General features: G+C 57.7%; 1 protein-coding gene across 1 annotated transcript; it reads left to right on the top strand.

The window, feature by feature from the left end:
• The first annotated feature begins 1,277 nt into the window (after positions 1–1,277).
• Positions 1,278–20,306, top strand: HIP1R (huntingtin interacting protein 1 related). Its single transcript, XM_082491868.1, has 32 exons — positions 1,278–1,414; positions 6,419–6,482; positions 6,912–7,054; positions 7,401–7,457; positions 7,719–7,799; positions 7,921–7,997; positions 8,309–8,370; positions 9,440–9,580; positions 10,143–10,200; positions 10,296–10,371; positions 10,593–10,730; positions 10,821–10,879; positions 10,950–11,022; positions 11,397–11,580; positions 11,655–11,743; positions 12,030–12,146; positions 12,581–12,682; positions 12,926–13,120; positions 13,367–13,514; positions 13,848–13,934; positions 14,245–14,352; positions 14,734–14,870; positions 15,653–15,763; positions 15,876–15,934; positions 16,243–16,273; positions 16,403–16,465; positions 16,932–17,032; positions 17,648–17,753; positions 18,603–18,726; positions 18,888–18,949; positions 19,128–19,319; positions 19,413–20,306. The coding sequence occupies exons 1-32, from the start codon at positions 1,322–1,324 to the stop codon at positions 19,458–19,460; spliced, it is 3,186 nt and encodes a 1,061-aa protein (XP_082347994.1). The 5' UTR covers positions 1,278–1,321; the 3' UTR covers positions 19,461–20,306.
• The last annotated feature ends 2,239 nt before the right edge of the window (positions 20,307–22,545 follow it).

Below are 22,545 nucleotides of genomic sequence, written 5' to 3'. Positions count from 1 at the left end.
TCCGTCTGTCCACTGCCACGAGTTAATTGCAGCGAAATACAATACTCACGCCATAGTTTTCCCCCCCCTTGTTAACTCTTTCATATCATTTTCTGCTTTCTCTTTAATTACCTAAATGACAGCCTGCTTTCCTTCATGTACTTACGGCCTCAAAATTAGTTGACCAATTCTGATCATAGCTGCTGTCCTCCAAACTCCTACTCCCCACCCCGCAAACGTTACCCACAGAGGGAATCTCCGCTTCTCAGTTTTTTTTCAAGTTTCCACAAGCCTTTAGAGCTCATTTCATTCCTCTACCTGCAGAGAAACTTTCCGGGCTCCATCCTCAAAGTTCGGTACTGTGCGTATGACAAAAATTCCCCCCGAGAAGCCGCTGACAGCAATGCCATGATGCTCACCACGAAACTGTCCGACAGTTAAACCCTGGAGAAATCGGTGCAGCTTCCTACTGAGCGCTGTGCTTTCCACTTTCGGTGTGTTTAGTGGTAACGGACGAATGCGCCAAACCCCATTGAGACTTTCAAGTGCTCTACTGATGGCTTTAAAATCAGTATGGAAAACTGAGCTCCAGCAATGCAGTGAAGATGTGCAGAGCCCTCGCGTTTTGTGTTGGGGCTGACCTGAATTTGTGGAATGGGAAGAAGGGGAATAATTTATTCAGGCGCTAAGTGACTTACAAACCGACTGTATTACCTACCGCACTCTGAGGCTTGTATTGAAACTTGAGACGCATCGAACTCGGCTGCCTTATTTCTGGAAGCATTAGGAATACTCCAGGGAGCGCCTTTGCTATTGTATTCTCCTACTGAATTATTATTAAAGAAAACAAAGCTTCTGTGGGGCGATGCCTGCTTTCCGCAGGGGCGGATGTTTTTTCTGCCTCTTGATTTTTCCGAAGGAAAGACTGAGAAGCGGCCGGAATGAAGCTCCGAGTCTCTTAAATTCGTCGTGTGTGTGTGTGTGTGTTGGGGGGGTTTATCGGGTGAAGGTGTGTGGGGGTCTCTGTTGTGCTATTGGGAACAGGACGGAGAGTGGGCAATGGGGCGGTGCGGGAGGAATAACGCCGTATCCTCCCCGTTCCCGCCCGTCCGTTCGGGAAGACCCCCGATGCCTGTTGCCACGTGGGGGTGTCCCGGGTGTGCTGTGGCTGCTCCCACCTGGCGGGGTCGGGCGCGGCCGCCAGGGGCGCCCTTGTGCGCGGTGTTGGAGGGGGGGGGGGCGCGGCGCGGCGCAGTGCGCGGCCGGGCGGGGCGGGGCGGCGCCGGTCGGTGCCTGCCCGGTGCGCGGAGCCCGGTGCGCGGTGCGCGGTGGCGGCCCCGCCATGAACAGCATCAAGAGCGTACCGGCGCGGGTGCTGAGCCGCCGCGGAGGGCACAGCCTGGAGGCGGAGCGGGAGCAATTCGACAAGAACCAGGCAAGGGCGGCGGAAGGGGGGGGGGGGGGGTTGGCGCGGCGGTGCCCCGGTACCGGGCTCCGTTTCCCGGTACCGGTCCGGGGACGTTCCGGGACCGCTCCGCTCCGCGGGGTATCGCCTCGGGGCGCGCTGAAGGTGGGGGCTTTTCCGGGAGATGGTGGGGGGTCCCAAGCAGGCACCGGGGACCCCCCGGTGGGGCGGTGCGGCCGCCGTCCGTCCGCTCTCTCGTCCGTCTGCCCGTCCGTCCATCCGTCCCCGCTGCCGGTGCGGCGCACCGCATGCTCCCCCGCCCCCGCCTGCCCCACGGCTTCCTCCCGCCGCCTCCCCCCGGGGCCGGTTCCGCGTGGGCCACCGGCTCGTCCCGCCGCCCCCGGGCCCGGCACCGGGGCTGGATCCCCGCCGTGCGCCGCCGCCCCGGTGGGCAACGGAGCCCCGGGCAGGCGGGGTGTGTGTCGTGTGTGTCTCCCCCCCGCACCCCCCCGGGCCTCATCGGCAGGTAAACACGGCCGTGAGCAAACAGGGAAAGTTTTATGGCCCCCGCCGTACCGGGGGGAGCGCGGCTGGGCCCGGGGACCGCTGCAGGGAAGAGCCCGGGGCTTCCCCCCTCCACCCGGTGCCCACCGCACCGGTACCGAGCGTCTCTGCATCCCTGCCACAACCCCGTCCCGGCCCCGCGGCTGCCCCGACGAAACCGGGGGCTGTTTGGCACCGGGGATGGGTCACCCCCCGCAGCTCCGGGTCACACGTGTGGGGTGTCCCCACGGGGGATCGGGGTGGCCGGTCCCGGGGGGGGGGGGGGGGCAGAGTGAAAAGAAAGCCCAAATGCGTTTGTGCCCTCCGGTGTCTGGCTTGGACAGGGGTGTCCGCAGCCCTTCCCGCGGCCCCCACGGAGTGGGCGATGCTCAGGCGCGACGGGACCAACGAACAGCTCATGGGAGATGAATGGCTCCAACAGTGTGGGCAGGGACGGACAGAGGGACGGGCTCACCCGCTGCCCCAGCACAAATCATAGTGTCCTCCCAGCGGGCATCCTCTGACCCCTCTGATTTTGCAGGCTGCAAATTCAGCATAGATATTTTTCCTCTTTCCATCGTTGTTTTGCTGGTCCGTCCCCGTCCGCTGCGCTGGTTTGGCCCCGGAGAGTGCTGGCAAAGGCAGGTGGCGATTTTGGGCCTTGTGGGGTCACGGTGCCGCTTGGCCGCACTGGGTAGGAAATGGAGCTTGTTGGGTTTGGGGAGCAACACGAGAGAACCAGCAATTCCGGTTCCTGCTGGACGTGTCTCCTTCAATCGTTCCCGCTGGGCACCGCTGATAAATAATCACAGCAGCCGTGCGCCGAAGGGCAGCTTGTGCCGGCCGGCCAGGAGCATGTCCCTCCTCCCTCGCTCCCTCCCTCCCGCCCTTCCATGGTGTTCTGGGCTTTTCAGTGGCATTTTTGCCCCAGACGGCTGCGGCTTCACTCATGGCCACAGGTTTGCCTTGGGCAGAGCCATGTGCGGGGTGAGCGGGTGGTCGCTCTCTATTAGAGCTAAACCTGGGGCTCGCTGGATGATGGTCGCATCTGCAGACCGGAGTTGACCTTTTCTTCCAGCAACTGCTGAAAACTGTCCTAAAGGAGCTTTATCCTGCCGTGCTTTCCCATAGTGGTGCTTCGGGTGAGAGCAAAACTGTTCCAATGTCAGTACGTGGGTATTGATTTGCCTTTTACGTCTAATTATAGCAGCTGCGGAGATGGCTGCTGGTCGCCTTTGTATTGTGGGGACACCAGTGGCACGTCCCCTCCGTGTGCCTTCGCTGGCCAAGGATTTCACACCACCCTGGAGAACGATGCTGCCAAAACCGAGCACCCCATCTCCTTTCCCCCTGCGAAGGCCGGGGCGATGCCCACGGGTGCGGACAGGGGTTGCTGGCGCTGGTGGGATCCTGGTTGCTCGTGGGTGACGTGGAGGTCACCTGCTTTCCCTGAAAATGCTTTTCGAGGTCTTGTGTTGGGGTGATGCAGATGTCCCCCTCGGAGCGGCCGTGCGTGGGAGGTGGGAAGCCGCCGTACCGCAGCGGGCATTTGCTCTACAGCCTGGCAGGAGGCAAAACTTGCCCTTTTCTGTGGCCAATTTTTGCTTTTCTTAAACAAGAAGGTTAAAAATCCAACGACCTCCGGAGCCACCAGGAATACAGCGCGTGTGACTGTCGAGCGATGCGCTTTTGGTATAATTTGGGAAGGAGAAGCGTTAGGAAGGGAACTCCAGAGCAGCCGTTTGCAGTTTGTCTGATCCAGCAGCCCTCGTGCCGCCCAGGCGGGGAGGTTTCCAGCTGCTGCCAAAAAAATAATCACTCCCCGCTGCGGCGTTGCGCCGGGACCCGGCATCCACCTGCCGGGTGGGGATTGCAGCCCCACGGGATGCCGGGGCTTCGGGGAGCCGTGGGCGGGGAGGATCACGCCGTAATTAAAAGCAGCCTGGAAAGAAAGGGTGGATGTAAACTGCGCTCCTTCATTTGGGCGCTTTGATCCCGGCTTTAGTCACCGGCTTGGTACGTGAGGGCTGTGAGTAAGGCGTGAGGGCTGTGCCCATGTGGGCTCCCATGGCCCGTGGCTGGGCAGGTTTTGGGGTTTGTTCCCCCCCGGCCGGTGGGGCTGGGGCCGCACCGCTCCCCGGCAGTGATGGGGAACCGTCCGCAGGTGGCATGAAGGTTTTGGCCAGGCTGGTTGCATGCCTGCAGTGACAACTGGGTCCTGCCCATCCTGGAGGTGCCGATGGTGCCCAAGAGGCCGGGTCAAGGGTGAATCTCCCCGTTTCAGAGCCGTCCTCCATGGCGCCGGCACGGACATCCTGAAGGCACGCGTGACCCAGGCTGCAGCATCGCCCTGCGCCCGTCTCTGGTCCCACCATCCCCTTTTTGGGGACCTCCTGGCCAGCCCGGGGTTTGGAGCCAGTGAAAATACGCCTGAGCTGGCAGCCCCGAGGGATTGGCATCGGTTCGGTGCCACCATGGTTTATTTGGCACCACACTGGACACAGCGTCTCCATCACGGCAGTGCTGGGGGCTGCCCCTGCACGGGTCCGCTCCTCTGTGCTGGACATAAAATGGCTCAGGTGAAACCTCTGTGCTGAATCACCGAGGATGAAACCGGCCTCTCCGGCAGCTCCCGGGCTGAATTTTGGCTGGTTGGGCTGGAAATGAGATTATGGGCAATAAACACAATAAAACCACCATCACCAATGGGAATTACAGCCTGGTTTTGGGATGGGCCAGCTGGGTCCCAGCCCTATCCCCGTCCTGCCGGGCAGCACTGGGCGGCTGAGCCGTCCCCAGGGACGTGGGATGGCGCTTCCTCTCCCGGGGGTCTGCCCTGGTCTCGACACGTCGGCCCCTCTGGCTTTGCCTCCTCCCAACCCTGAGGGGCTTTGAGGCTGAGCCCAGCTCCCAGCTGGGTTGGGACCAGTGTGGTGGGTTGGGACGAGGGCATTGTGCTGTCCGGCATGTGATAAACCCTCCTTTCTATCAATAAACCATCACGTTGGTGTTGTACTGGGAGGTACTGGCAGCCCTGTGGACCCCTAGTGCATCTCCTCGCCAGCCACGCTGCAGCCAGCTCCAGCCTTTCGGGGGGCTGCAGAGGTGCTGGGTGCTTTGGGAGAGGCGGCTGCGCTGTTCCCGGGCGCTCCAGGCTCGTTAACCTTCGGGGATAAGAGGATTACAGCAAGTCACCGGCTTAACTCCGCTGCTGCTTTACGGCCCCACATGGCGGGGTGACGCCGGGGCTTCCCCGGCACGGGAAAGGCAAAACTGGTACATCTTTTCCCAGCAACTAGGCTCAGCGTTTCAGGGCTGGCTCATTTTTTGGGGTGCCCTCACGGTGTTTTTGCCACCGTAGTGCCCAGCTTGTGGGCGCAGCCGGTTTGGGCTCATGTGGGGAGGATTCGGTGCATCGACACCTTTGGCATCGCCCCTTCGGCAGGGCGTCGGGTTCCTCCTGCATAAGTCAGGAGCACTCGATAGCCCGGCGTCGGGTTCCTCCTCCTGCAGGAAAGCGCCTCGATTCGGAGGCATCCCCTGGCCCAGTGGCTGTGTCGAAGCAGGTGCTTTCACCAGGAGCAGAGATAAGAATTTTTATAAGGTTTTACGGCTTATGGGGCTGTAGGGAGGGACCGGGTTTCTCTTCCGGCACTCGTGCCGGCAGCGGGGCCGCTTCCTGCCTTCCCAGCTGGGACCTTTTTCCTCCACCGGTGACCGAGGGCTCACAGACACGGGCACAGCCTGAGCGCTCGTGCGAGGGCGGAGCAGCTCAGTCGAGCCTGCAGGGACCCGGCGAGGAGGAGGAAGATCCTCATCCATCGCAGCGACTCGGTTTTCCACCCTGTCATCACGCAAAAGATGCAGCCGACCCCTGCCCGGGGTCGTCTTTTGGAATAAGCCCATAATTTAGCGTGCTGTGATCAAACACATTAAAATATGGATAATCCTCCTCTGATAATCGCATCGCTCTGGATTTTTGCTCCATCGAAGCGGGCATGGTGGCCACCGCTCCCCCCTTGCTTGGGGGCTGCGTTTTCCCCACGTGCTGTTTGCACGCAGCTACGCCGTCAAAAAAAAAAAACACCCCCACCCCCGTTCAAAGGCTCCTTGTGCTTAGACAAACAACCCTGGAATTTGGCATCTCGCTGGCGGGCTTTAACGCTCCCCAGGCACGCTCCCCGCTGAGTTCAGGCTGCAAAAATGCAAAAATTTGTTTCCTGGGAGGGGGACAGCGGGGAGCATCAGCGGCGCGGTCGGTAGCGGCCCAGCTCTGACCAGTTGTGCTGGGGATGGGGGGTTTTAATGGGCCACTTTGCAGATAAAAAAAAAAGCCTATTTTGATGTGTCACAAATGACTCTGAGGTGACAAATATGTTACAAAATTCAGGGTATTTCCCAAAAGCAGCACCAGCACTTCACTTTGGGGGGGGACAGGGTAGCCGTGAGGGTCACGCCGTATCTGACAGCCACTCTCTCCTTCTCTTGCAGGCCATCAGCATCAGCAAAGCCATAAATACGCAAGAAGCACCGGTGAAGGAGAAACATGCCCGCCGTATCCTTTCCCTCGGCTCGCCTCCGTGGTGTGCAGGAGATCCAGTGCCGAGGCAGGAGGGGTTTCACCCCGCAGGGCTGTGGCCACGGGAGGTTTGGGAGATGGGAGGCCCGTGCAGGGCTTGGTTGGGGGATGGTGTCTTGTAGGTTCCTCCATCAGTGAAAATACAAAGAAAGGCAGTGCAAGAAAATGGCATTTCTTTGGCAGTAAAATGCGAAAGGCCCCAGTGTGCCCCGTGGCACGGGAAGGTGCACCAGTAAAAAATAAACAGGGATTTTATGTGTGGGTGCAGCATTGCGCCGGTCATCTCTGCGCCTGCAGTACGCTTGGTGCTTGTCCCCTTTTTAATGAACGTTGAAGAGGAATAGTCCCCAGCGCCGCCTGTCCCCTGCTCCCGTGTGTGTTTGGTTGGCCTTGACCGTGGGGAAGGGATCATCCTGGGGACGCACCACGAGAAGGGAGCCTTCACCTTCTGGTCCTACGCCATCGGGCTGCCCCTGCCCAGCAGCGCCATCCTCAGCTGGAAGTTCTGCCACGTCCTGCACAAGGTCCTGCGTGATGGACACCCCAACGTGAGTCTCCCTTTCAAAATGTCCCTCCCACGTTGCTGGCAGGGAGTAATTTTTGGCTCTTGCTGCCGTCCCTCTGCGCAGAGGATGGGTTTCCTTCCCTGCCCCGGCCACCTTTCCCAGGCCCTGGGGCTGTGAAACACTCGGTTATCTCACACCTTTGAAACCTCCCCATGCAAAGCCCTGACCTCTGCTTGCCGCTGAAAGGCTTGAACTGCTTCTCCCAAAGCTGGAGTGGTGTAAGGGGCCTGATCCGTCCTCTTCCCCAGCGTCAGGGCAGGCAGGCAGGCGCTCGCCCAGCTCCGTGCCGGCCCCCACCGTGCCGCATCCCTCCCGTTTTTGTCCCCAGGTCCTCCAGGACTGCCAGAGATATCGCAGCAATATCCGAGAGATGGGGGACCTGTGGGTGAGTGGGGCAAAGTGGAGGTTTGTGCCTTCCTGGGGGCTTTGGGGTGGGTGCTGAAAGTCATCGTGGGCACGGGGAGGGCAAAGCACCACCTGAAATAACCCATCGCCTCTGACTCCACTGGGTGGTGGTTACGCACATGGCGAAGGGCAAGAGGGCGAGAGCCGTAGGGCCGGCGCGGGTTCGCTGGCGTGCGCAGGCTCTGCCAGATCCGATCGCGCCGCTCCAGATTCGCCACGTTTCCCCTCGTGTCTCTGGCAGGGCCATTTGCACGACAGGTACGGGCAGCTGGTGAGCATCTACACGCGGCTCCTCCTCACCAAGATCTCCTTCCACGCCAAGGTGAGAGACGGCCGCCTCCGCACCCTGCCGTGCCGGGGTACGGCGCTTCACCGGGGCTTTGTGTCGCATCAGCAAAAATGTGAGCAACAACTGCTGTTTCTTTTTTTCCCCGTTTACAAAGCACCCCGAGTTCCCCCCAGGCCTCGAAGTGTCGGATGAGGTGCTGGAAAAGACGGCGGGGACGGACGTGAACAACATGTGAGTTGTCCGGGCAGGAGCAAAGCACCCGGTGCGTGGGCGCCGGCTCTGTCCCCCTCCCCCGGGTGGCAGCAGCCCGCTAACGAAACGGCTGCTGTTCCGGGCAGCCATCGGCCCTTTATGAATGGGTTGGATGGGGCCCCATTCCTCCTGCGCCCGCAGAGTGGTGAGACGCATAAATGCAGGGAGCAAAACCCCCGAGTGCCCGTCAATGTGAGCCCTTGCCGGGGTGGGAACCTGCAGGGAACCTGGGCAGCCGGAGCAAGGATGTCTCTGCCGCCGGGTGATGGGGTTTTGGTTTTTTTTGGCAGTTTCCAGCTGACGGTTGAGCTGTTCGACTACCTGGACTGCGAGCTGAAGCTGTCAGAGTCAGGTGAGGAGGCAGAAGGTCCCTCCCGCTCGCCCCGGGGCTCTTGGGCAATAGTTTCGCTCTTTGGTCGGGAATGGAGTTCCGCCTCGGGAGACTGAGGTCAGAGGCTCAGGTTCTTCTTCCTCCTCCTCCGATGAGGTTTCCGAGGTTGTTTCTCAGCCGGATTCCCCTGTCGATGCTCCGTAGGGGTGGTGGAAGGAAAATATTTAAGGAACGTGGCTGGGTTTAGCCCACCTGAGCAATGCAGAGTGTGTTGTCAGAGCGGTGCTGCTCTGAAATATTTTTTTCTTTCTTTTTGGTACAGCCATGTTAATTGTGTGTGTGTGTCCCCTCCCCTGAAACAGAGGATGGGGCTGAACGTCGTGTCTAAATACTCATTTTCCCTTGTTGAAATACCTCCGGGGAGGGCTGGAGGCCCCTGCCCCTGTTTGCTTCTCTCACCTCCTTCTCCAGGAATTTTTAGATGGCTTAAAAATGTGGCGGTTTCTTCCTCTGTCGTGAGTCAGGAACACGGAGCTGCCCTGGAAAACGGGGCACAGCGGGAGAGACCGTGCTCCCGGCTCCCGGCAGCCTCCTGCTTCTCCTCCTGACCCAGTTATACAGAGAATTTATATTCGTAAATACTTTAAAGCTGAGCGGGGAAGAAGGCAGAGTGGATCTGCCGGCTGGATCGCTGCCAAGGGAAGGGATCCGTTTCCGAGCCGGGGCAGGCGAGGCTGCGGTGCCGGAGGGCCCGTCCCCTGCCCTGGGATCCTCTCCCAGCTCTTTGCACGATTAAATAGAGCGGAGCAAAACCAGTCTGCTTTTGCATCGTTCTGGGGTTAAATCCCTCCTTTTTGGGGTCGGGGTGTATTGAGCACCCCTTCCCTCTGCCACCACGCTCCCTTTTGGGTGTTTTTTCCTTGCACGGAGCGGGGTTGTTCCCAGGTGAGCAGGACAGGATGGGCAGCAGCCCCGGCGTTTGCCCCGTGGCAAAGCCGCATCCGTCGTGGTTAATGATCAAACCGAGTCGGCCGGAGTGGGACAGCTCTGCAAACATGGCGCCGGCGCCTCACCGCGCTCAACCCTTCAGTTTTCAGGCAGCTCAACACCTCCATGGCGGTCTCGCAGATGTCGGCGGTGCAGTGCCGCCTGGCTCCCCTCATCCAGGTCATCCAGGACTGCAGCCACCTCTACCACTACGCCGTCAAGTTAATGTTCAAGCTGCATGCCTGTGAGTCCCTGGGGATGTGTCCCGCGCTGGTCTTTTCCCGGGTTAATCTTCTGGCTGGATTTGAGGATAAGGCTTGCGTGGATGGAAGCATCCGTCACCATGTCACCGTATCCCAGCCGGGATCTAAGGACCCGCTCCATCCCACATAGACATCCCAGATGAAGGAATTAGAAGGACTTGTTCTTGATGAATTCAAAATGATGTTAGGGGCTGGAACTCGATGAGAGGGTTGGAACTCGATGATCTTCAAGGTCCCTTCCAACCTAAACCATTCTATGACTCTATGTGCCTTGACCCACCAGCCTCCTGCACGGGATTGCTGGGCAGCGTGGCGCCAGGGGCCTCGCGCGGGTATTTGGGGTTCCCACACGTGCCTCTCCTTGTGCCGTGTCCCCGGACCCTATGCCAGGGATGGGAATACCCCACTCCCATCCTGACCCCTCACATCCCACTTCCACCTGGCCTTTCCCCTGGTGGCTTTTGCAGCTGGAGGGATCTGGGTGCGTGTGAATAAATTTGCAGCCCCGGATCAGTCACGGCTGTGCCCCCTCCATCGCTGCAGGTCTACCAGCTGACACGCTGCAGGGCCACCGAGACCGTTTCAACGAGCAGTTTCGCAGGTAACCCGGGGCAGAAGCGGAGCACCGGGGTCCCCTCCCTCCTGCCGACCCCCGCTGCCTCCCCTGCAAGCGGTTTTTCTTTTGCCCCTCTCCAGCCTCAAAAACTTCTTTAAGAAAGCATCCGACATGCTGTATTTCAAGCGGCTCATCCAGATCCCCAGGCTGCCGGAGGTACGGTGGGATTTTGGTCATACACGATGCTTTCAAAGTCCTGTGGGTTTGGGGTGCGTGAGGGTGTCCCCACAGATGGGTTCAGGGTCTGGGGACACTGTGGAGGGACCCACCGGCTCATCTCAGCAGCATGGGGATGGCTGCCTCCCTTGCCTTGGTGGTCTGCCTGTGGCAGTCCCCAAAACCCCAGGTGGTGCCACCACAATTTCTTGTCCCTGCAGAGCCCCCCGAACTTCTTGCGGGCATCTGCGCTGGCCGAGCACGTGAAGCCAGTGGTTGTCATCCCAGAGGAAGCCCCCGAGGATGAGGAGCCGGAGAACCTCATTGAGATCAGCACGACTTCCACCACGGAGCCGCAGGTGGGGGAGCAGGGATGGGATGGGGACCCTGGGACAGGGGAGACAGGCACCCGCAGCCTGGCTCAGCTCGGCACCCTCTGTCTTCCCCAGATCACTTCGGACATATTTGAGCAAACCTTCGGGCCACCCAATGGCATTCGGGATGACAGGTACGGGGGTCCATGGTGGCAGAGGGGGGGCAGCCACTGCTGCGTGGGACCAACCTGCCTCTCTCTGCAGGGATGCGCAGATTGAGAGTCTGAAGAAGGAGGTGGACATGCTCCGGGCAGAGATGGAGAAGATTAAACTAGAGGTAAAGCCCGGGCGGGGAGCAGCTGTTGTGGGGGAGCAGGGTGTTTTTTGGTGCTGTAGCATGGGAGCCCCGACAGGATGCAGCAGGAACGGGGTCCTAGCACCCCGTGCTGTGTCTTGGGGCCTCTCCCAGTGCCCGGACCTGACTCCTGATGGAGATGGGGTGGAGACAGGTGAGACCTGTCCCTTGCTGTCCTGACCTGCTGCTTCCAGCAGGGACAGAGTGGCTGCAGGGGCGGAGGGGAGAGCTTTCCTACGTGCGTCTCACGGCTGCTTTGCCCCAAGCTGGGCACCCAGATAGGGGTGTTGGGGAGGGCAGAGTCATTGCTGGCATGGGTGCAGGGCAGTGCCTGAGAGCCTGGTGGTGTCCCGCAGGCGCAGCGCTACATCACGCAGCTCAAGGCGCAGGTGAACAGCCTGGAGGGCGAAGTGGAGGAGCAGCGCAAGCAGAAGCAGAAGGCGCTGGTGGACAACGAGCAGCTGCGGGATGAGCTGGAGAGGCTGCAGAGGGCCAAGCAGGACAGCGACAGGTCCCAGCGGCTCTGCGCCGAAGCGGAAAGTAGGTGCCCTACAGTGCCCGTCGGCCGTGGGACGCCCATGTTGCCGTTGCTGATGCTTTCTCACCCCATTTAGAGAAAGCCAATGCCACTGAGATCCGGTACACGAAGCTGAAGGAGAAGCACAGTGAGCTCATCAACACGCACGCCGAGCTCCTGAGGAAGGTAACGCTCCTGCCTGTGCCGGGCAGGGACAGACCACTGCCTCCGTTCCTTTGACACCGCTGGTGTGGCTTGTGCATGCCCAGCACCACCTCGTATCTGTCCCATCATCCCACACCCAGCGACCTCTGAGCACTGGGTGGGGGGCACCCCTTGAATTCATGTCCACTGGTGGTCAGTGTTCTGGATGTCGTGAAAAAGGCATCTCTGAGCTACCCCCAAGCCAGAATTTGGGCAGGTGAGGGGTCCCCCCCTCCGAACGCACATTAAGCCCCACGTCCCCGCGCAGAACGCCGACACTGCCAAGCAGCTGACGGTCACGCAGCAGAGCCAGGAGGAGGTGGCGCGCGTCAAGGAGCAGTTGGCGTTTCAGGTGGAGCAGGTCAAGCGGGAGGCCGAGATGAAGGTGAGCCAGCGCAGCTCCGATCTGGCCCCACTGGCCCGGCACCGAGCCCTTCCAGCCCGGGAAGCATGGTGGCTGCGCACAGTTTGGGCACGGGGGGTAGGGGTGAAAAGAAAGAGCTGCCCTGACCCCTTAGGAGGGTGTTATTTAGTATGTGCTTCGTTCCCTCTTGCCCAAATCTGCCATTTCTTCCCCCAAGAAAATGCCACATTGCAAATCGGTGGGTTTGGGTGCTTTTATTCTCCGTGGCCCAAGCTGGGGGCTGCTCCCGACATTCCTGCCCTGAGGAAAGGAGCCCTTTCAGGAGACCAACCCTGAGACCTTGGAAACCCCTCTTGCACAACGCGGTCGGACTCGTTCCTGCCGCGCGCCGGTGCCGAGTGGGGCCAGAGCGCGTTCGCAGCGGCTGAGCCCCCGGTGTGGGCATGTGGTTGCAGCTGGAGGACCAGAGCGTGCAGATGGAGCAGCTGCGGCAGGAGCTGGATGCCCGGCGGGACGAGCTGGACCAGGCGCAGCGCTCGCTCAGCCATGCCAAGCAGGTACGAGGCTGGGGGCACAGGATGTCCCCAAATCCCCATCACAAATCCCTGTCGTGCAAGGCGGTATGCCTGCCACCACTGCCCAGCCAGCGGCGCAAACGGCAGGCCAGGAAGCTGTCATGGGGCTGAATGTGGTCCACCCCATCAGTGTCATGAGCTGGGCACGTCTTCAGCTCTCCCCCTGTGTTGGGCTTGTGACACGGTGACGAGTGGGTGACAGGGGTCTCCTGTCCCCACTGGCAGGCAGGAGCAGAGCTCAGCGCCCAGGTGGAGGCCCTGCACGCTGAGAAGGAGGTGCTGAGGCGGTCGGTGAGCGAGAAGGAGTGTGAGCTGCTCTCCACGCGTGGACTCATCGAGGAGAAGGAGCTGCAGCTGAGCCAGGAGGCGGACAAGGCCACGAGGGAAATCCGTGAGCTGCAGGGGAGGCTCCTGGAGAAGGTATGGGGCTGTGTGGAGAGCCCACTGCCCCTTTGCTCGCTGGGGCGAGACGTGTTTGCGGGGTGCTGAGCAGTCGGGGGCTCAGCTGAGCCATCGCCAATGTAGCTGGTGGGATGTGACCTGCACCAGCAATAACTTGGGTCTAATCCACAGATGCGCTCTCAGGGGACGTGCTGGTGATATGGCCATGGTGACGGGTGTCCTGCGCCCTGGCTGTGCCACACACGTGTCCCTCCTGCCCCGCAGAGCAACCAGGAGCAGAGCCTGCAGCAGAAGCTGCTGGATGAGCAGTTTGGCATCCTGCAGGAGACAGTGCGGGAGGCAGAGGATATCCTCCGCGACGCGGTGGCCAAGCTGGACGACCCGTTGCACATCCGCTGCACCAGCTCCCCAGGTACGTCCCGCTCGACCACGGGGGCTGCGACCCACAGCCCCTTCTCCCTTCTCAGACACATAATGTTGCATCTCGGCTACCCCCGGGCATCTTTTCCCACCAAACATCCCACCCAAGGAGATTGGGGGTCTGACTTCCAGGGGTAAATTTTTAGCTCTGATCTCAGCACTGTATTGCTTTAATGGCTCAGATTTTAGTGCTGTTCCCCAGCCGGGGTTGGGAGGACCCAAGCCATCTTGGTTTCTGCTCGATGGTGCCTTGTGAAGTCAGCACTCATGCTCATTCAGACACTCAGCAGCCTAACAGCGCTTAATGAAGTTAAATTCGTTGCAGATTACCTGCTCAGCCGGGCACAGGCAGCGCTGGAGTCCACGGATGCCCTGGAGAATGGACACGCGCAGTACGTGGCCTCCATGGCAGGTACCTGGGGCTGGGGACTGGTGACATTGCTTGCATCTTGCTCTTATCTTTATACATCCAGCAGCCCCCGGCTGCTTCGGGGCCACTGGCAAGCCTGCAGGGCCCTGGCGATGGAGGGACGCGGCAGGTGGAGTTGGTGGGTTCCCATGTGCTCCTTCAAGGAGCAACCTGCAAGCTGGCGGGGTCGATACCGACCTCTCCAAATTCTTGTACTGATCCTTGAGTGCCTTCGAGGGTGGGTCGCAGCCCCCAGGACACGGCAAGTGGTGCCCTGGGCTGGCAGCACCTGACCATGTGCTCTCGCCAGCAGATGCTGCGGGGCTGGTGGGGGCTCTGGCCCTCTTCGCGCACTTGACGGCCGACACCATCGTGAACGGCAGTGCCACGTCCCACCTGGCTCCCACCGACCATGCCGACCGTGAGTGCCATCTGTGGACGTAGTGGGTGTTGGGGTTTTTTTTTTTGCTCCTGGGGCTTTTTTTAAGAGTGGTCATGCCAAAGTCCCCTCTGCTAGTAGCTGGATATGGGGCAGATCTTCCCGGGGGGCAGCATAGTCCCTGCAGCTCCCTGTGCTCCCCTTCCCGACATTCCCTCCCCTCTAGTGCCCCTTCCTGGGCCAGGAATGTCGCTTTGCTCCTGGAAATCAATTTATGTTCTTCTGCAAGAAATTTGCTAGATGCAACCGATGCTGGGCATCATTTCCATGGCCAAGGGGAGGAGGAAGAGGAGGGTGACAGGGCTGGGATGGAGGGACCCGTTGCCCAGTGAGGGGCCCGGCACCGACCCATCCTCTCCCCAGGGCTGACGGAGACGTGCCGGGACTGCGGGCAGCGGAGCCTGGGCTACCTGGGCTTGCTGAAGGACAAGCAGAGGCTGAGGCATGCCGAGCTGGGGGACGTGCGGCAGGCGCTGCAGGGGATCCTGCAGCTGGCCCAGGTAGGAGATGGAGCCCAGCGCACCCACCTTCTCGCCCGGGGCTGGCGGGGTGGGTTATTTACTGGCATTGGTATTTCCTAAAGGAAAAATCAAAGCAGGCAACTTAATGCAGAAGGACGTTAACTTGTGGGACATTTGCTCACTGCACCTCAATGGACAGTTTTTTAGTTGTTTTTTTTTTTTTTTTTTAAATATCAAACCACATCATTCCCCATTGTCCAGAGCTAAAATTGGAGATGCTGGGTTGGAGTGAGCGCTTTGGGGTGGCTTGTTCCCCATACCCGCAGGTTCCGGTGCTTTCCTTGAGCCACCTCAGCTTCCGAATGCCGAGACCCTTTCTGGTGCAGCACGGAGACTGTCACCCTCAGATCAGCTGAAGCCTTTCAGCTCAGTGACCCATGCAGAATAAAACTTCCCAACTTTAAGATATTTCTTCTCATGAAGCCCCCATTAGTCTTTCCCATTAAACCACTGTTAATTCAAAGGCTGTCAGCTCTGCAGAGCCCTCTGGAGCCCTGCCCTGCCAAAACCGCTCCTGTGATGGAGTTTTGTCACCTCCATTTGAGGTGTTTCTTACCTCTGAGGTCCCTGTGCCGTGTTTGCTGCAAGTTGGTGGCACGTGTGCCTCCACCCTCACAGTCTGCAGAATGCTACTCCTGCGGCTTTGTTTATTTAGGAGGAAAAAAAGGAGTCTGGTGCCTTGGTGTGGTGTTATTCCTTACAAATACTCCTTTCTCTCCCTCTGCCTAAAACCTCCTGGTGGCTGCTGCTTCGTCTGCCAGGAGCTGAGGCCCAAGAGCTTAGACATCAAGCAAGAAGAGTTGGGGGACATGGTTGAGAAGGAGATGGCCTCCACCTCAGAAGCAATCGAGGATGCTGTCAGGCGGATAGAGGTGAGACGAAGCTGCAGAACAGGCCATTTTGGTACCTCAGGCCAGCAGTTCCCATTCCTCCTCCACCATCGCAGCAACGTGGTGTCCAATGCTCTCTTGTGTTTGCCAACAGGAGATGATGAGCCAGGCCAGAAACGAGAGCTCCGGTGTTAAGCTTGAAGTGAATGAGCGGTGAGTTTTGAGGGGTGGCGTGTGACCGCGGGCAGGTTTCTGTCCCGTGCCCGTACCCCGCTGGGCTGTGCTTTGCTCCTAAGCTGCACGTGCAACCCGGTGCTGCGTCATCCTGATGCTGAGCACGAAATTCTCTCTAGGAGGGTGGACTTCTGTCTTGCACGTCTAGCCAATTGTTCGTGGCTGCTTAGAAGTAACCTGCAGGCTGGCCTGTTTCCAAAAAACACCTTTTCTAACTGAGGCCAAAGCCTGCTTCCCTGGACGTGGCGTTGGAGGATGCTGAACACTTTTCCCTTGTTTCCCTACAGGATTCTGAACTCCTGCACGGACCTAATGAAGGTCAGTACTGCGGAAACTGAGCTGGAGCATCACAGACTGTGCAAAACTGTAACTCCTCACCATCAGCAGCATCAATCTTTCTCTATAAAATCCCCATCAAACACCAAAACCTGTTTTTATTTGTTCCAGGCTATTAGACTTCTTGTAATGACATCCACAAACCTACAGAAGGAGATAGTAGAAAGTGGCCGGGTAAGTCTGCCCCGGCACTCCTCTCTCTGCACTGACGTGAAATACGGGAGCGTTTCCCACAATTTGCAGAAACACGCTGAATTTCGTGCTTTCCCGTGTTAGCAGTACTCTGGCAATCTCACTTGCTGGAGACGGGCTGCTGGGCCCCGTGCTCTCTGCACACCGCTGTCGCCTTCGCAAAGCCTTGTCCATCTAAAGGCGGTGGCCCGAGCTTGTGTGTTTTAAACCCAGCCCAAATTCGCAGGCTTGGGGCTCCAAAGCTAGCGTTCTTGATATGTGTTTAAGCAGGTCAGTAAGAGCAGCCTGAAGGACACAGAAGTGCTGCCAATCCCTTGGTTTATGGCTTTGTATATGGATGTGTATATTGTTATATTTTATATGGCTATTTTATATGGCTTTATGGATTTATATGTTGTTGTGTATTAGAAACAGGTTAATACAGGCCATAATATTCTCATAACAACAGGGGGCAGCAACAACTCAGGAGTTCTACGCCAAGAACTCGCGCTGGACGGAAGGGCTGATCTCTGCCTCCAAGGCGGTGGGCTGGGGAGCCACGCAGCTCGTGTAGGTACCCCCAGGACCTCTCCCACTGCCACTGCGGGGGGCTTCTCTCCCGGCACGGCTCCGCCTGCTGCGCCCGGGGCCAGCCCGTGCTTCTCCATCGCCCGATAACCCACACTGTCCTCCTGCTCGATCTGCATGGAGCATTATTACTAGTTGCTTATAAAGCATCGTAGCCCGTGTCGGACTGGTCATCAAAATAGGGACCACCAGTTCCTCCCTGTTTGCGAAAAGTGAAAGTTGCTGCAATGAAATACTCCGTGTCCTGGTTGCTGCTCAGATGGTCGTGGACGGGGTGGTTGGGATCGGGGCAGGGTATCGGCATGCCAGTGCAGGAAACGGGGGGGCTTTTTTGGACAAAGCTTTAAAAATCTCATCCACTTTGTTACGGGAACACAATCCTGCCGCCTTTGATATTTTATACCCATCCAAAACTTCTGGATCTGGGCTTTGAGTAGTTTGCTTCGTAAATGAGCTTTAAATAATTACAGTCAAAGCTGCTGGTTCAAAGCCTGATGCTGATTGCTAAGGGTATAGCAGGAGGTAAATAACCTGCACTTGCTTCATAGTGCAGGGTGAGTATCTCTAACACGATCTCCCTTCTGGTCTGTAATGCAGAGAGTCAGCAGACAGAGTTGTCCTGCATACGGGCAAATACGAAGAACTGATCGTCTGTTCCCATGAAATCGCCGCCAGCACAGCCCAGCTGGTGGCTGCCTCCAAGGTGAGTGTCCCAACAGGACCGTCTGCGTGCAGCTTGTCAAATTTTAAGTCATTTTGTTCCCCTGGTTTTGTCCCGTGGCTGGTTTTGGGCAGCGGTGGATGGCCATCCTGTCCACCAGTCCTGCAGCCTCCTCCCGGAGCGAGGAGGAAGGGAAGCTCTTCCCATTTCCAAGTCAGTCTGCGATTTTAATCCATGTGTCTTCACCTGCGTTAATATTCCCCCACCTAGCAGGGCTTGCCTTGGAGGTGAGGATGTGTAAAACTTCCCGTCTTCCTCCTGTCAAGCTGATTATGTAAAGAAAATGTTAATAACTAACGAGAAATCCTGAATAAGTAACTGCAGGAGCCAGCATTGAGAATGATGGATTTTGGTCCTTGCCACCTTTCCTGTTGGTGAGGGCGAAAGCGATGGGTGGAGGTTTCAATCTGCAAATGGGGATGGATGCAGGTTAGGGGGAGGAGGACCCATTCTGCTTTTTTACAGCAGATGGTTTTAAAATTAAGAGCATGGCTTAAAAAAAAAAAAAAAGCTCTGTCTTCACTGATGCTGCTTATCCATGTGTTCTTGGCTCAGGTGGGGGCAGAGCTGGTTTGATGTCCTGGGGCTTAAGGGCCTCCCAGGGGTCACCTTGTTTGGCCCTGATGGGATCAGCAAAAATAAGCATGTGCCCATCTGTCCGTCCATCCTTTTCACCCCCAGGTTCTCACCCCCAAGGACCGTTCTGACATGGTGTGCTCGGTGTCTCTGCTCTAACGCAGAACATGGCTGTCTTGGGCTCCCCCGAGCCGGCGAGCGCCTGTGCAGAGGTGCCGCGGTTGGGACCCACAGCCGTCCCTGTGCTCTTCGCAGGTGAAAGCCGAGAAGAGCAGCAGGAACCTGGGCCGGCTCCAGGAGTGCTCACGCAACGTCAACGAGATGGCGGCCAATGTGGTGGCTTCCACCAAGTCGGGGCAAGAGCAGATTGAGGAGAAAGGTGAGGTTTTTGCAAGGAAAGAGGAGGGGGAAAAAAAACCCACCCCAAATCTCTTTCTGGCCTGGCGAACATCTTGAGGTGCCCATCTGGCTTCACTTTGGTATGTGAGGGTCCTCTGCAACGGGTGCGCTCAGTGAAGACCCCCCCACTTTTCTCCACAGATACCATGGACTTTTCGGGCATGTCCCTCATCAAGCTGAAGAAGGAAGAGATGGAAACACAGGTATGGCCATGAGGGTGGATTCGTTGCTGCCGGCTGTGGGCCAGGCTGAGGTCCTGATCCGGACCCGCACAAGTGGGGGGTCCCTTCTTCTGCCCCCTCCCCCCAGCCAGCACTGGGGATGGCGGGGGATGTTGCACCCCCGGGGTGTGCAGGGACCAAGATGGCTGTTTGGGCGCAGGTGAAGGTGCTGGAGCTGGAGAAGCGTCTGGAGGGCGAGCGGGTGCGCCTGGGCGAGCTGAGGAAGCAGCACTATGCCCTGGCCGGGGGGGCCTACGACGCGGCGGAGGACGGGGAGGCGAAGCCAGCGCCGGCCCCCAGGAGAGGCATCCTCAAGAAGCCCCCCCTGGCCCAGAAGCCCGGCCACGGGGAGGTAAGGTCCCTGGGGAGTAAATATACAGGGGATGGGGGTGCGTTCACGGCACGGGTGATTGATATTTTGCTTTTTCCCCCCATTTTGTTTCAGCCCCAGCGAGACGCCGGCCCGCACCCGCCTCACGGGGCAAACTTCTAGCCGGCGGCCGGCTGTGTTTTCAACAGATCACGTTGCCTTCGCGCTGGTGTGCCTTCGTGCGCGGGGGTTTCCTCACCGCCCAGCCTGGAAAACTGGATTTTTTTTTGTAAAAAAATATATTGTATTTTTATGGTGGTTTTTTTTTTTTTTCTTCACTTGATTCCTATACGTAGAGCAGGGCAGCTCCTGACGGCTCCCGGGTGGCGCGGGATGCCCTCCTCCTTCTGGCCTGCCAACCGGCTCTCCCGGTTTAATTTAATTTGGGGGTTGTTTGGGTTAAATGTTTTTTTTTTAAAAAAAACTTTATCAGCACTAGAAGTTTTCAGTAAATGTAGCTCTCTATTGTACTGCTCAGACCCTTTCAAAGAACTGTGAACTGTTTTTAAAGTAGGAAACTGTTGGGCTTTTCTTGCAACCGTTTTTTAAATTCCCCTTTTTCAGCCTGAGGAATAATTTGACTTTTGTTTCGGCGTGGGATCGGCCCTCAGCAGAGAGGGAGACGTTAGCCTGAACCGGCGCGAGGAGCAGGGCTTTTGTAAGGGAAAAAGCAGTTTATTGGCACACACTGGCAATAAGGATAGAAACATTTTTATTTTTTTCCTTTTCTATTTTTTATTACTACGGCAATGTCAGGGGATCAGTTGCATTATGTTTTATATTTAAGATAATTAGCAGAATTAAATTGAACCGTGGCCTGCGGGAGCCAGGGGATAGAGAAGTCTGCAGCAATAAAGAATTACTGATGTGGAGAGAGACGGGGGCAGAAGAAAAATCCTGTCAGCTGTATCTTCCCTTGGAGCTACTCCCACGATGTAGATTATTAAAGAAGCAATATTTAAAATACGAGTTGCGGTGCCTGGTCAGCTTGGCGGCGGGGAGGGGTGCTGAGGCCGGGGCCACGGCGCGGGGCTCTGCTGGTTGAAGCAAGCCGGCCCTCGAGTGTGGGGAGCGTAAGGCAGGAACGTGCCTTGAAGGAATGGGGTAAAGCACAGGGGCAGAGGGGTGTGTGTGAGATGCCGACGTGTGATGTGGCTCTGTGCCCACCGCCCGCCTGAATCCAGGTGCATATGGGTGCATATATGTATGTGCAGCTATCTGCATCTATGTCTGTATGGCTCTGTGGGTGACCTACATATATATATAATAGAATGGGTTGGGTTGGAAGGGACCTTAAACATCATCCAGTCCCACCCCCCTGCCCTGGGCAGGGACACCTCCCACCAGCCCAGGTTGCTCCAAGCCCCGTCCAACCTGGCCTTGAACACCTCCAGGCACGGGGCAGCCACAGCTGCTCTGGGCAACCTGGGCCAGGGGCTCACCACCCTCACAGGAAAGAATTTCTTCCTAATATTGAATTTAAATCTCCCCCCTTTCAGTTTGAAACCATTACCCCTTGTCCCATCGCTCCCCTCCCTGATCAAGAGTCCCTCCCCAGCTCTCTTGTAGCCCCTTTAGGGACTGGAAGGGGCTCTAAGGTCTTCCCAGAGCCTTCTCTTGTCCAGGCTGAACAACCCCAACTCTCTCAGCCTGTCTTCAAAGGAGAGGGGCGCCAGCCCTCTGATCATCTTCATGGCCTTCTCTGGCCCTGCTCCGACAAGTCCATGTCCTTATGTTGGGGGCCCCAGAGCTGGAGGTAGTACTCCAGATGGAGGTCTCACGAGAATGGAGTAGAGAGAGGGAGAACCACCTCCCTCGCTCTGTTGGCCACACTGCTTTTGATGCAGGTCAGGATGTGGTTGGCTTTCTGGGCTGCAAGCGCACATTACCAGCTCACGTTGAGCTTCTCATCAACCAACACTCCCAAGTCCTCCTCAGGGCTGTTCGCAATCTATCTCCACCCAGCCTGTATTTGTGCATGGGATTGCCCTGACACACATGCAGGACCTTGCACTTGGCCTTGAACGTCATGAGGTTGGCATGGACTCCACCTCTCAAGCCCATCAAGGCCCATCTGGATGGCATCCCTTCCCTCCAGCGTGTTGATCACACCACACAGTTTGGTGCCATCGCCAAATCTGCTGAGGCTGCACACAAGCCCACTGTCCATGTCTCTGACAAAGATGTTAAACAGCATTGGTCCCATTACCGACCCCTGAGGAATGTCGCTCATCGCTGGTTGCCACTTGGACAGCATGCCGTTGACCACAACTCTTCGAGTGTGGTCATCCAGCCAATGCCTTAGCCACCAAGCGGTCCATCCATCAAATCTGTGTCTCTCCAATTTAGAGACCAGGCTGCTATGCAAGACAGTGGCAAATGCTTTGCCCGTGTCCAGGTAAATGACGTCAGTTGCTCTTCCCTTAGCCACCAACACTACCATGGGGTCACCATTGTAGAAGGCCACCAAATTTGTCAGCCATGATTTGCCTCTCATGAAGCGATGGTGGCTGTCACCGATCTCCCTCATTTCCACATGCATTAGCAGAGTTTCCAGGAGGCTCTGCTCCATGCTCTTGCCAGGCACAGAGGTGAGACACATATACGTATGTATTTTTTTATATATGGATGTTTGCTTATTTTTTTAATACGTAAAGATAGATACACATCCATTTATGTGTGTGTGTGTAGGTCTGTATTTACGTCCCTGCTGCTGTGGCTGTCGCACTAGGGCAAGACCCACCCCTGCCCAGCACGAGCAGCTCCCCAGGGCACAATAGGACATTAATTTCTGTGGCATATGATCACCACATGGCTCCCGCTGGCAGCCAAGGTGACTGGCAGCCTTACTGAAAATAAGGTGCTTAAATAAAAAGCAATCCAGCCGCAGCAGCGTGGGTGCAGCATCACTGCTGCCTCCCAGCTGCCAGCCATGACCTGCAGCCGCTCATTGGGGCCATTGGCACACGCCTGCAAGAAAAGTGGCTTTTGTTTATTCTGGGATTAACTGGGAGTATCTGCAGGGCCAACATTGCACCTCTTGGGGAAACGGTACGACTGAAGCATTTGGCGCTCTGCAAGAACGCCCATGAGAGGGTGAACGCAGCTCCCTTGTAATTAAGAGGAGATTTGTGAGGGGTCCTTTTGAAAAAGTCTAGGATCAGCCTTTTCAAGCAATTCCTCATTACCCCCCCCCAAAAAAAAAAAA

The sequence above is a fragment of the Vanellus vanellus genome (assembly GCF_965231255.1).
Source record: "Vanellus vanellus genome assembly, chromosome: 16".
In the NCBI taxonomy this organism is placed as follows: domain Eukaryota; kingdom Metazoa; phylum Chordata; class Aves; order Charadriiformes; family Charadriidae; genus Vanellus; species Vanellus vanellus.
This window is presented reverse-complemented; position numbering and strand designations above follow the sequence as displayed.